The 12,654-nt window shown below is 40.9% G+C and overlaps 1 protein-coding gene across 1 annotated transcript; it reads left to right on the forward strand.

Moving 5' to 3' along the window:
* Window positions 1-179: 179 nt before the first annotated feature.
* Window positions 180-11,829, forward strand: LOC138952616 (enolase-phosphatase E1-like). The gene is made up of 6 exons (XM_070324321.1): window positions 180-403; window positions 3,795-3,896; window positions 6,358-6,554; window positions 7,020-7,152; window positions 7,671-7,794; window positions 9,801-11,829. The coding sequence occupies exons 1-6, from the start codon at window positions 293-295 to the stop codon at window positions 10,061-10,063; spliced, it is 930 nt and encodes a 309-aa protein (XP_070180422.1). The 5' UTR covers window positions 180-292; the 3' UTR covers window positions 10,064-11,829.
* Window positions 11,830-12,654: the final 825 nt, after the last annotated feature.

Below are 12,654 nucleotides of genomic sequence, written 5' to 3' on the forward strand. Positions count from 1 at the left end.
TTATATACTCCTTATCAATTTTGTTTTCGTCATTAAATATAAAGCAAGTTTTTTCCTTGATCACAGTGTGGTATAAGCCTGCATCTTGATATCTTTCACGCGCCGAAAATGTACCATCGAGGGAGTACTACTAGAAAAGAGAATAGCAGGATTTTGGAAGCGAGGCAAATTGGAAGCGCCCTCTCCAGGCCGATCAATGGTGCGCGCACCTGGCTGGGCAGACGGACTGTTTGTAGCTCACTGGCAGTCTTTGTTCACTAGTCGTTCAGACATCGCGTTGTGAGCCACACAAATGATGGCGCCACAGAAAAGATCTGCTGCAGAAGCAGAGTCCCTTTTAGTTGGAGTAAAAGCTATCGTTTTTGACGTAGAAGGAACTACGACTCCGATCACATTTGTGAAGGTAAGGATTTTTATGCATCTGCAACCAGGATGAGAAAATTTGCTTTGGATGTGTGGATGGCCTTGTCGGCGTCTCTCCATGATGGGCATAGCCTACTTTAGCCGGTCATGTATTATTATTAGTTTTTGTATGAATCATGATGTCACGATCAAGTGTTGCGGCATATGCGATAGTATTTGTAATTTTATTGGCACCTTCTGAGCAGATTTAAAGCGTGTTTGAGTCCGTTTGTTGTTGTAAACAACGCGGCGCGGGTCAAAGCTTCGGTTGTCGAGCGGAAGCCGGGCACTCGTTTACTATCATGAGATGCAGTATTCGTTGCACGCGGGTTGTTTTTGTTTTGGAAGCTTGCTCCTGCCCGTCGTGAGGATGATTTTTTAACGTTGGCTATGTGAAGTAGACTAACGGGATGTTCCGATGTTGCACGGAGTTAATTTACTTATGCCTGAAATGAAGGCCAATCTGATTTTGTTTGATCTGATAACAATGCGCTTAGAGAGGTTTTGTCGTTCCCATCGCAAGATTGATTGTTATTTACGTGCCCGAATGAAGTATTTGATACCAGTCCTTTGGTTGCAGGGGGTATAGGCAGTGTCCGTAGTTAGCATTTTATTAAGAGTGACATAACTTGTCATTTGTCAACATTATGACATGCCGAGGCGATCGGGTTTGAAGGAAGCCGCGTACGGCTTCATTCTTGTCACGTGACACCGGCTACTCTTTCCGCATCAAGACTGGATGTGACTGGTTTCGGGGATAGTCCACTTTGCGTGGTAGGGGGTACAGGTTTTGATGCAAATAAGCTGGGTGTTCATATCGTGGAGGAGGCATGCGTCACTGTTGACAACGAGGCGTCTTCTTCTCATCACGCCGTTTGTCGAAGAGTAGTTGCTAGAAATATTTCATATAAGCGCGCGTATATTTTTTTGCAGTTTTCTTTGTAATTGTTGGTAATGTCTTATGTGTGTTGGAAGTTGTGAGACTTTTTTATGATGCTTTTTTTTGGCATCACAGTTCACACCAGGTTTTCTTATTCGGCCTCGGCAACAAGGATGACTGTCAGACTTGAAATTTAATTGTGGTTTTATTTGTTTTTGTATGTTGCCTTGTGGGTTGAGTCCTGTGTCCTAAGGCAAAGCAATTCCTAAACACTGTTAGGGTCATCTATCACCCCTTTGCTTATTTGGACTTGACCTTGCCCTTCTTTGAAGATTAGTTCAGGAATTAATGGGTTGAGGATGTTAGGGTGTTAGGCCTAAAAACAAAATAGGTGTGGTTACGGTAACCCGACCTACCCTATTTTTAGGGGCCGACCTTATAACTTTTTATTACATTTGTCAAAAGAACACACACAAAAACAAGAAAACGCAATGAAAGCGAAAGCGCTCGAGTCGCACACTTATTTCCCTGTCAAGTAGGTTTAATTTGTACACATTAGAAAAAAAAAATTAAAAAAAAAGTGATTGCCTACCTTCCTACCCTATTTTTTGGGGCTATGTTACCGTAACCACACCTATTTGTTTGTTTGGCCTTATGTTAATGGTTAGGAATGCCTTCAAGATTTCAGTACATATTAGTTGGTTTTGGTGAACGTTGTCAAATTTCAAGCTCACAATGCAGTGACATTATTTACAACTTTATAATATCTATTCACTGAAACATGTCACTTTTGTCAAGAAGAATTCTCCTGAACTTAATTGATGGAATGGGCTTTATAACAAACAACAAGTCGCGTAAGGCGAAAATACAATATTTAGTCAAGTAGCTGTCGAACTCACAGAATGAAACTGAACGCAACGCAACGCAGCAAGACCGTATACTCGTAGCATCGTCACTCCACCGCCCGTGGCAAAGGCAGTGCACGTGGAATGGACAAGAAGAGCGGGGTATTCGTTGCGCTGAGAAGGATAGCACGCTTTTCTGTACCTCTCTTCGTTTTAACTTTCTGAGCGTGTTTTTAATCCAAACATATCATATCTATATATTTTTGGAATCAGGAACCGACAAGGAATAAGATGAAAGTGTTTTTAAATTGATTTCGGGGAAAAAAATTTGATAATAATTTTTATATATTTAATTTTCAGAGCTTGTTTTTAATCCGAATATAACATATTTATATGTTTTTGGAATCGGCAAGTGATGGAGAATAAGATAAACGTAAATTTGGATCGTTTTATAAATTTTTATTTTTTTTTACAATTTTCAGATTTTTAATGACCAAAGTCATTAATTAATTTTTAAGCCACCAAGCTGAAATGCAATACCGAACCCCGGGCTTCGTCGAAGAGTACTTGACGAAAATTTCAACCAATTTGGTTGAAAAATGAGGGCGTGACAGTGCCGCCTCAACTTTCACGAAAAGCCGGATATGACGTCATCAAAGACATTTATCAAAAAAATGAAAAAAACGTTCGGGGATTTCATACCCAGGAACTCTCATGTCAAATTTCATAAAGATCGGTCCAGTAGTTTAGTCTGAATCGCTCTACACACACACACAGACAGACAGACGCACATACACCACGACCCTCGTCTCGATTCCCCCCTCTATGTTAAAACATTTAGTCAAAACTTGACTAAATGTAATGAGCATAATTTCCTGGGTTTAATCATTTGTGAAGTTGGTCAGGATTGAACACTGTTTTTCTCCCTTTGGCTTTCAATATAAGTGCATCAATGTTTTCCTCCTGAACCCCATCATGCCCATGTCGAATGATACAGAAAGTTCAGGTTGCAGTAGAAAGCGCTACAATTCAAAATAACCTATAATTAAACTGAGTAGGTGCTGGGATGTTGCATTATTGTGGTCTTTCGATAGACCCTATCGGTATTCCAAGCTCTCGTAAGCTCTCGCAAACTTCAGAGCATAGCAAAGCATGTGGTACAGCGATCTGATCATCTCGTGCGAGCTGCACAAGCCAAGGTTCGAAGTTCTCTCGATGTTCAAAGCATAACAAAGAACGTGTCTCGCGAGAGCTGCTCAGATTCTGAAAGGTCTATTCACATGGTTGTTTGCATCAGGTGGGGATGGTTCTATTGAGGCTCTTTCTGTGTTAGACATGGTTTTGGTTGGGACATTATCTGATGTCATAGCTTGTTTTAATGAGTGTGACTTTGTGTACGAAGCGGACAGTGTCTTTTTTTTGGTTCTTTCTGCGGTTGATAATATGGGCTATGCATGCATGCGCCTTTCCTTGATGGAAGCATGGTGTGCGAGTCTAGTCTTATCTTTATTTTGTTGTTGTTGGGTGTCCCAGCCTTGACCTGTATAACAGCCAATCACCCTGTGTCTGGTATTTTTCATTTGTCATTGCTCAGCTTCAGTTTTCTGTGCTGAATTTTTCCTCCTTTGTATGCTTGTCACTTCATTAAATGCCTTTTTTGTTTTCAGGACAAACTGTTTCCCTATGTCAAAGACAATGTGGAGAAGTACCTAACAGAAAAGTTTGAAGATGCTGAGACGATTAAGGATGTCACAGCCCTCAGGGAATTGGTAAGTAGCTGGCACTTTTATGGTGTAAGTCCAGAGCTATTCTGTTCGACCCAGGGCATCCCCTCCACGACGCACTGATGGATCTCCGCATCACACGGAACGCTCGGTTTCTCATGCCTAGGTGTCGAACGGAGCGTTTTCGGCGTTCTTTTCTTCCTGCAGCTGTGAGATATTTTAACAGCAACCGAGCCATCGTCCTGGCCACAGACTATCAGTGATGCCTTTTAAATGTACCTCTTAGTGATAGATTTAATATGATTTGATGACTGTTTGACCTTTGATCATAACTAGTGCTGTGAAAATGAGCTCTAGCTTTGTTGTGATGGTGTTGACACTATATTTTGCCCAATTGAGTCTAACTACCTGATGGCTAATCTACTGTGATACCTGTGATAACTGATGATGATTACTGTTATTGGTTTTTGGCTCACGTAAGTGTAGCCTATGCGATGATAAACTTTGTCTGTCTGTGCGTGCGTGCGTGCGTGCGTATGTATGTATGTGTGTATGTCTGTGGTAGAAACTTTAACATTTCCGAGTCTATGGATTACGTCAGTCTCGGTCAAAAGTGTTCGACGTGTGTGATAGAAACTATTTGAAGACGTCACAATTATGACGTAAGAGGGTTAGACGTCACGCAAAGGAATTACTGAAAGTCTCGGTCATTGTTATTGTGAGCGGGCCGAGACTTCTTGGCAGATCCAGGGTCTCGCTTTCTTGCATAGTTTCACCTATGCTTACTGTGTGTGTGTGTGTGTGTGTGTGTGTGTGTGTGTGTGTGTGTGTGTGCGTGTATGTGTGACGGAGTGATTGAGTTTGTGTTACTGTTTGTCGATTTCTTACGGGAGCCTTGAAGGCTTCGCCTCTTGTTATGTGTTTGGTTGGTCTCTTCTTTGGTAGTGCAATAGCGTTAATTATGGATTGTTGTTATCATCATTTACATAAAAACTTATCTGTTAATCCAAACAATGATATAATTACTGTGATGTTCTTAACTACACTTTAACATGGAATGTATGTATGTATGTAGGTATGTATGTAGGCATGTATGCATGTGTATTGGTGTGTCGGTGTGTCAGGTGTGCAAGAAAAAAGGGTATTTTTATATCATGGGTTTTATGAATTTTCTTCTTTTATTCTTTTATAGTTATTAATTAATGACCTATATGTGCTGATGACTAAATTAATTTCCTTTGTTGGATCAATAAAATGTTATGAGTTATGAGTAATGATCGCTACTCTATTGCCAGGTCTTTGCATTCTTGAGCTTTACTGAAAATTAGAATTATGCGTTATTATTGACTCACATGCGAAGCAAAAGTGAGTCTATGTACTCACCCGAGTCGTCCGTCCGTCCGGACGTCCGGAAAACTTTAACGTTGGATATTTCTTGGACACTATTCAGTCTATCAGTACCAAATTTGGCAAGATGGTGTATGATGACAAGGCCCCAAAAAACATACATAGTATCTTGACCTTGCTTCAAGGTCAAGGTCGCAGGGGCCATAAATGTTGCCTAAAAAACAGCTATTTTTCCCATTTTCTCTGAAGTTTTTGAGATTCAATACCTCACCTATATATGATATATAGGGCAAAGTAAGCCCCATCTTTTGATACCAGTTTGGTTTACCTTGCTTCAAGGTCAAGGTCACAGGAGCTCTTCAAAGTTGGATTGTATACATATTTTGAAGTGACCTTGACCCTGAACTATGGAAGATAACTGTTTCAAACTTAAAAATTATGTGGGGCACATGTTATGCTTTCATCATGAGACACATTTGGTCACATATGATCAAGGTCACTTTTACCCTTATGAAATGTGACCAAAATAAGGTAGTGAACCACTAAAAGTGACCATATCTCATGGTAGAAAGAGCCAATAAGCACCATTGTACTTCCTATGTCTTGAATTAACAGCTTTGTGTTGCATGACCTTGGATGACCTTGACCTTGGGTCAAGGTCACATGTATTTTGGTAGGAAAAATGTGTAAAGCAGTTCTTAGTGTATGATGTCATTGCTAGGTTTAGTTATTTGACCTTGACCCTGAAGGTCAAGGTCATGTCAAGGTCAAGCATGTGAGGCGTATGGGCTTTGCCCTACTTGTTGAGTAATTAGTTAGGCAGACAAGAATGGGATTAAAGTTATGTCATACAGATTTACAGCGACATTCAAAGCTTCCGTTGTTATTTTGTTCAAGAAAGTGTTTTCTTCTTGCATGTGTCTCATTACATTGCACATGCATACACCCCTCCGCATGTAAATGTGTAAGAAAATCAAGTCTTTAAGTGAATGGGCTTTTACATGTGTTTCGAATACAGAAAGAGCTGTTTCAACTGTAATGCTTAAGGCTCGGTATAACCATCATGACTCTGTGGCTGCTTTGCGTGTTGAACAGGTTTTTACAATTGATGATAATCTCACTGTTGCTTGTTGTTGTAACAAATGTGCTGTGATTGCAGGCCAAGAAAGACAAAGAGGAGGGCGTGGAGGGAGTAGTTGAAATCCCCGAGTCAGACGCCGGCAAAGAGGCGGTCATCAAAGCAGTCGTTGCCAATGTGCGGTGGCAGATGGACAAAGACCGCAAATCCACAGAACTCAAACAGTTCCAGGGACACATGTGGCGACAGGCATACGAGTCTGGAGACATCCGAGGAGAGTAAGTGTCATTTTGGATTTATATTATGATCTAGCAAGAATGCCCAGCTCCTCCCAGCTCTTACTGGGATCCAACAAAATGTGCCTGTTTACACATAATCAAAGCAGGTGTCAGATCTAAACAACTTCTTAAATAAATAAATCTTCCGCTTGTTACAACTAAACATGCAAATCTTGGAGGTAAAACAAATTGAGACAAAAAAGGGTACGTCAAACTCACAACCCCTTTCTCTAGTTCACTAAGTTTGTCACACTGAGCTACGCAAGCTGCTGACGAAAAGAGTGACATTGGAGGGGGGTATTAAACATAAGGCTGCTGCTGATCAACTGGTGTTTAAGCACATATTGATGGAAGCTTTCCTGCAAAGCTCACAGACTGTTGGTTGATCAAATATGCGATTTGTTCTTGAAAATAGGGTGGTGGTTCTGTGCAGAAATAAATGTGTTTCTTTGTGTGTGTTTGCAGAGTGTTTGAAGATGTTCCCCCCATGTTGCGGATGCTGAGTGAAGAGGGATTCGTGCTGCACGTCTTCTCTTCTGGCAGCGTTGAGGCACAGAAGCTGCTCTTTGCAAATACCTCAGAAGGAGACATCACAGACGTAAGTGATATTGATGCTCAGACTTTTTTTTCATGGCCGTTATTTATATGATTAGCAGTGCATATGTGTTTTGAGGTATTGGGTTCAGTTTTAGCTTTGGGTACTTGCAATATCATGCTTCCAGACATTCGGTGGGTTACCTACCTCCCCTTTGGCACATGGGGTATGCTTGACACTGACAAGCTGTATGGTATTATTATTATTATGGATGGGACCACCAGAAATTTGACCATCAGACATGAAGTTTAGGTGTCAGCACAGTTCATGAACAATATTTGTAATTTGGTTGGTCGGTGGTGGTTGTCGGATGTCTTAATTTATTTCGTACCAATAAAAACTTCAACTGTCATATTCTGATCACTGAATCGTGTGCCACATCTGATGTTATTGGTGTGTGTTCTTCTAATTATTATATGTACTAGAGATGTAAGCTTTCTAAATTGTGACGGACAGACTTTTGGACAGAGTCCTTTTGGTATTAAAGAGATTGTAAAGATATTTCATTCTTTCTTCTGCAGGTGTTCACAAATCACTTTGACACTACTATCGGGTCCAAGACAGACAGCGAGAGCTACAAGAAGATCGCCTCTGAAATCAAAACGCCGGCAGAAGAGGTTCTCTTCCTGACAGATTTGCCAGAAGGTGAGTGCATGTCTGTTTGCTGTGCTGTTGTGATCAAGGGGAGGTCATGAGTGTATGGTCAAGGGGAAGTAATACATCCGTGCACTCCTACATAGCTGCCAACCCTCCCTAGAAAACCGGGAAATTCCCGATTTTATGTCCAGTCCCGGATTTTCCCGAATAGTGCAAAAGTTTCCCGATTAAAATTTCTTCCGAGTATAGTTATATAATGACTGGAGTGTATTTTCAAGCGCCTGTACTCGGCGTAGTTTCACTTTTGAACTCTCGTTCAGCGCGAGGCTTCGTCACACAAACGCTGTGATCAAAATCGAAACTAAACGAGAATAGGCGAGATTTGTGGCTAGCGCATGCGCTTCAGTCGAATGTGGATGAGAAGCAGAAGAAGAAGCAGCAGCAGACGACCACAGAATGAAGAAAACAACGGTCCAGCGGCTGAAAGTCGGCCCGAAAGTTCTTGTAAAATTTCAAAAGAGTTACAAACAAGAGTATGACTTCATCTCCGAATCAACATGACGCGGCATACATTTCGCGTTTTGCACCAAGTGCCGCGAAGATATATCAACATCGGACATGGAGGCCGGGGGGATATTGAAGCTCATTCAAGAACAGCAAAACATGAACGGAACCGGGGGACAGCCGTCGAGAAGACGAGAAAGATTACCCAACTGTTCGCTTCAGACGTCGATGTTCGAACTATGAACGCTGATCCGTGCCAGTTATGCCGTTGTGAACTGTGATGGCAACAGCAATCTCCTTCATACCCCTGGAAGGTGTAGTGTGTTGTGACTTTTGGATTGTGAAATAAACTCAAGGAAGTAACTAACATGAACTATGATTTTGGTGCTGTTGTGAACTGTGATAGCAAAAGATATCTTCCCTGGCCACACACAATTGGAAGATGTGAAATACTGTATTTATATATTTTTTGGATGATTAATGAGATGAGGATGATTATAATGATGATGCTTTGGATTTCCAATTTTGGTATGAAATACTGTAGAAGGAAGCTTGACGTGCATTGGTAAGTCACTACATCTACTCTCTCTCCAGCTCATTCTTCCTTTTTTGTGACAAAATTTGCTGCCAGAAACTGGCAATTATAATCCTCAGAATGCACCAGATTGCACCATTTTGCATCCTTTTTATCAAAAATATGTACAACTTGTCTTTTGTATAAGTTTTTTTTCGTTGGTTCAGTTTTTTCTTTAGTATTTGACTATGTATTATGATGGACAGGGGATTGAGGTGAGTGTGCTCATCGAGCTGAAAAGTGACCGGGGAGATGTTTTTGATACTTTCGATTTCAGTGCAAGTTCTTCCACATATCCCCAATTCGAATTATTTTTAACGTTTTTAATACATGTCTTTGAAGTTTCTGTTTTTGTCTAAACCTTCATCCCTTTAACCAGAGTGAGTTAGCCCTTTTGAAAATGTTTAAAAGTTTATTTAATTGAAACAAACTGAATTGAAACTTGTTTCTCAAAATTAACCTTGTGCAATGATAAAATTGCATTAGCTACGAGTAAAGAAGTTGCAGTACAAGGGAGTTGATTGTCATTTCCTATGTTTGTCTTAACTTTCAGCATGGTGATTTGCCTTTCTCTAGGCAACCGTTTTTTTTTTTTAAATCAGAGACAAAACTAGGGGATGAAAAGATTTCAAGATTGTATGCATCTCCAATTTTGTGGATTTATGAATTAAAAAAGAAAAATTAATATACAAAGGAACAAGCGGCTTCTACCGCCCTTCCTGAAATTTGTTTACACCTTACTCTCCTTGGATGTCTCCAGACCCCATAGCAAGAGTGATAAAATCAAACACCTTAAACTTAAAGTCTAGAAGAATATTCTTTCTTTTTTTTTTTGGGGGGGGGGGGGGGAGGGGCTACAAATACCTCCAAGTTTACAAGATTTTTCATATTGTGCATCTTTGTTTTTAGATTTAGAGCCAGGAAAGGCCACCTAAACCCTCCCTGTTTTTAATCTTCTGTTCCTGTTTGTTTGCAGAGGCTGAAGCAGCAGTGGCAGCAGGGTTGAGGAGCGCTCTTGTCATCCGTCCCGGAAACGCCGACCTCACAGACGAACACTTGCAGAACTTTGCCTGCATCGAGCAGTTTGATGAGCTGTACGGCGACGAAGATGAGGAGGACATCAAGCGTTTGCATGGGGACGACAATGGGGAGGCCGAAGACGATGAAGATGATGAGGAAAATGAAGATGAAGTCGACGAGGAGGATGAGGGAGAAGAAGATGAGGGGGATGATGCTTAGGGAGGTCTCAGGGGGGGTTTTGAAGGTCAAAATTTCTAGTGGGGGATGGGGGGGGGGGGGGGGGGACGGCGTGGCGTGTTTCGTTGGGTAGATTGAGCTGTTCCTGATGTGTCTAGGCTGAGCGCGAGCTTCAGTGCTTGAGCGCCGGAGCTGATCTGAACGGAAGACGTGCGGTGCGGTCCTAGTAGGGTGAGAGGCTGGATGAAAGGGAGAAGCGGAAAGCTTGTCGATCAAACACGCATCGGTCCTCCTGGCGAGGGACACTTCTCATCTCTTCCACCGTTCTCTCATTGCTCTTATGCCAACTTTTCACTGCCTGCGTTGGATTCTGAGTCATCAGTCATCACCTTGTCATGTAGCTCTGTGGACTCTTCATCCCTTGTCTCTTTTTTTTACGTCAAAGTTTTGGTCATAGACATCTTGTTTGTGTGGGATTTTGCTGTTTCGTTTTGCCACAGTGCAAAAGATGTGTGGAAGGGCCAGCCAATATTTGGTACCTCAGCCTGAACACTAGTGGCTGAAGAAAGTTTTGACGCAACAGTGACGCAGGAATAGGCAGCAGCTAATTCGTCAAAGCCGATGTTTTTTGTTCTCCTCACCTACGCAGTACACGAGGCACAAACATGAACATTTCATGCTACCAATCATGTTTATCTTTGTCATATAAATTGATGTTCATGTATCTGTTGTTGTTGATTGATAATACCAAGTTTATGTTGAACAGTAGTCAACTATTTTGAGTGTTTCTGTTTCATTCAGTTACTAGGTGCTCTTGTCATCCAAGCAATTTTGTTACAGTTGTGTTGGGATGTTCTAGCCATCTCATAACTATGATGCAGCTAACTTTTATACTTTCACATTTTACCAAAGAAAGACTAAAAAATGTTGAAAAATATTAAGTATCCGCAGTGGAGATGAATTATTTGACAAGTGGATTTCTTCAAGGACTTTTCTTTTACCTTTTGAAATGTCATTTTTTAATGGTCAATCTGATGTAGTGTCCAGATGTCGGTCATAAGAAAAAATGTACACATATTTTGGTTCACCCCTTTTGTCCCGACTGATTTTTTTTTACAATTTTTTTAATTTCATATCATGATACTGTGTAGTCATGTGTTTTATTCATCATGGTTTTTTCCTTTCTATAGGTGCTTTTTGTTAGTTTCAAGAATGTTATAGGTTTTTCAAAGTCACAAGTTCATACATCAAGTCTAACAACTAGGGTCCACCAGTTGAGAGGAATTATGGTTTTTTTTTTTATTTCTTGCTGCCTTTTTGAGGGGAGGTTTGTCTTGGAATTAATGTGTTGCCTTTAGAGGGTGCACATTCAAACTAAACGTCCGACGTTCAAAAACTGTGGTGGTATCCTACTGCAAGGAAACGGTTTAACCTTTTCACGTTCTGGTTTTTTTAATATCCAAATTATAGGCATATGAACAATGGTGCACAAAATGCCTGCTCATGCCAAAAGCGAGTGGGAGTTTGCACAGATGTACCAAGAAATATACAGATCTTTACACCTGAATTCCTCCTTGGGCTTAACAACTTGTTTAAAATTGATTTGTGAATTCCATAGCTCTGCTCGTCCTTGACTGGTGGATCATGTGCTGACCTGGCACAATGATGCTATGTCCGAGGAGCCAATAACATATTTTGTTGTGTGTCTTTGCTGTTTGTCTTTCTCAACTGCTGTTTCCTGGTGGAATAACAAACTGCCAGGGGCCAGTGGCACAGTCAGAAATAAAATGTAGTTTCATAAACTGAAAGCAGCTTCTCTTCGATTTTGTGAGATTCGATTGTTTGTTGTGCTGGTGTCATTTGTGTGTGTGTGTTTTTCTTTCAAGTAAGAGGTTCTGTCTGCATGCTTGATTACATGATTTCACTATTTATTGCCAGGACTCCTGCACCTGTCTTCCTGTATACACACATTCTTTCTTCGTCTGTTGCCAGTACATTTACTCCTCACAGATTCTTTCTTCATCTGTTGCCAGTACATATACTCTTTCTGTACACACACATCTTTCCGTCTCTCACTCGGGACACAAGAGCCAGAGAAATAAGTGTGAAAATGATTTATTTAATTTTCACATAGCCAACGTACCGCGACCTCTTTCCACAACATCAGAAGCATGAAGGGTGCTTGCTGTCACTGCAAAAATCCAAAACTTTTCAATGGAAAGAAGAAAAAAAAATTCCACTTTGTTCTCAATCACAAAAAGCTTGCTGAATGTACAACTGATAAGTATTATTCCATTCTCAACATAGGTCCATTTTTCTATACAACACAGCATTTAGAATAACTGTCTTTACTGGAGAAAAAAAAGGCAGGTGGCAAGGGGGCAAACTGAGGAGAAAGCCCTCTAGACAAAGCTAAGACATACATATGTACATAAAACTTACAGTTACAAGTACAAACATCTTAAATAAGTATGCTCCTATAGTATAGGGCCCACAACAAGTTTCAACACTTGATGCATAATCTCAGGGTGCCAACAGGAAAGACAACTCTCCCATCCACACTACAAGCAAGCAGACGTGACAGAATTAAGGACTGCAATGTTGTGTCGGGAGGATGCAGAACATGATCGGGT

Source organism: Littorina saxatilis, linkage group LG17 (assembly GCF_037325665.1).
Source record: "Littorina saxatilis isolate snail1 linkage group LG17, US_GU_Lsax_2.0, whole genome shotgun sequence".
NCBI lineage: Eukaryota > Metazoa > Mollusca > Gastropoda > Littorinimorpha > Littorinidae > Littorina > Littorina saxatilis.

Coding starts and splice junctions, on each gene's coding strand:
- LOC138952616 (XM_070324321.1), top strand. CDS start 293: ATGATGGCGCCACAGAAAAGATCTGCTGCAGAAGCAGAGTCCCTTTTA. Junction 3,897..6,357: donor TCACAGCCCTCAGGGAATTG/GTAAGTAGCTGG, acceptor CTGTGATTGCAG/GCCAAGAAAGACAAAGAGGA. Junction 6,555..7,019: donor TCTGGAGACATCCGAGGAGA/GTAAGTGTCATT, acceptor GTGTGTTTGCAG/AGTGTTTGAAGATGTTCCCC.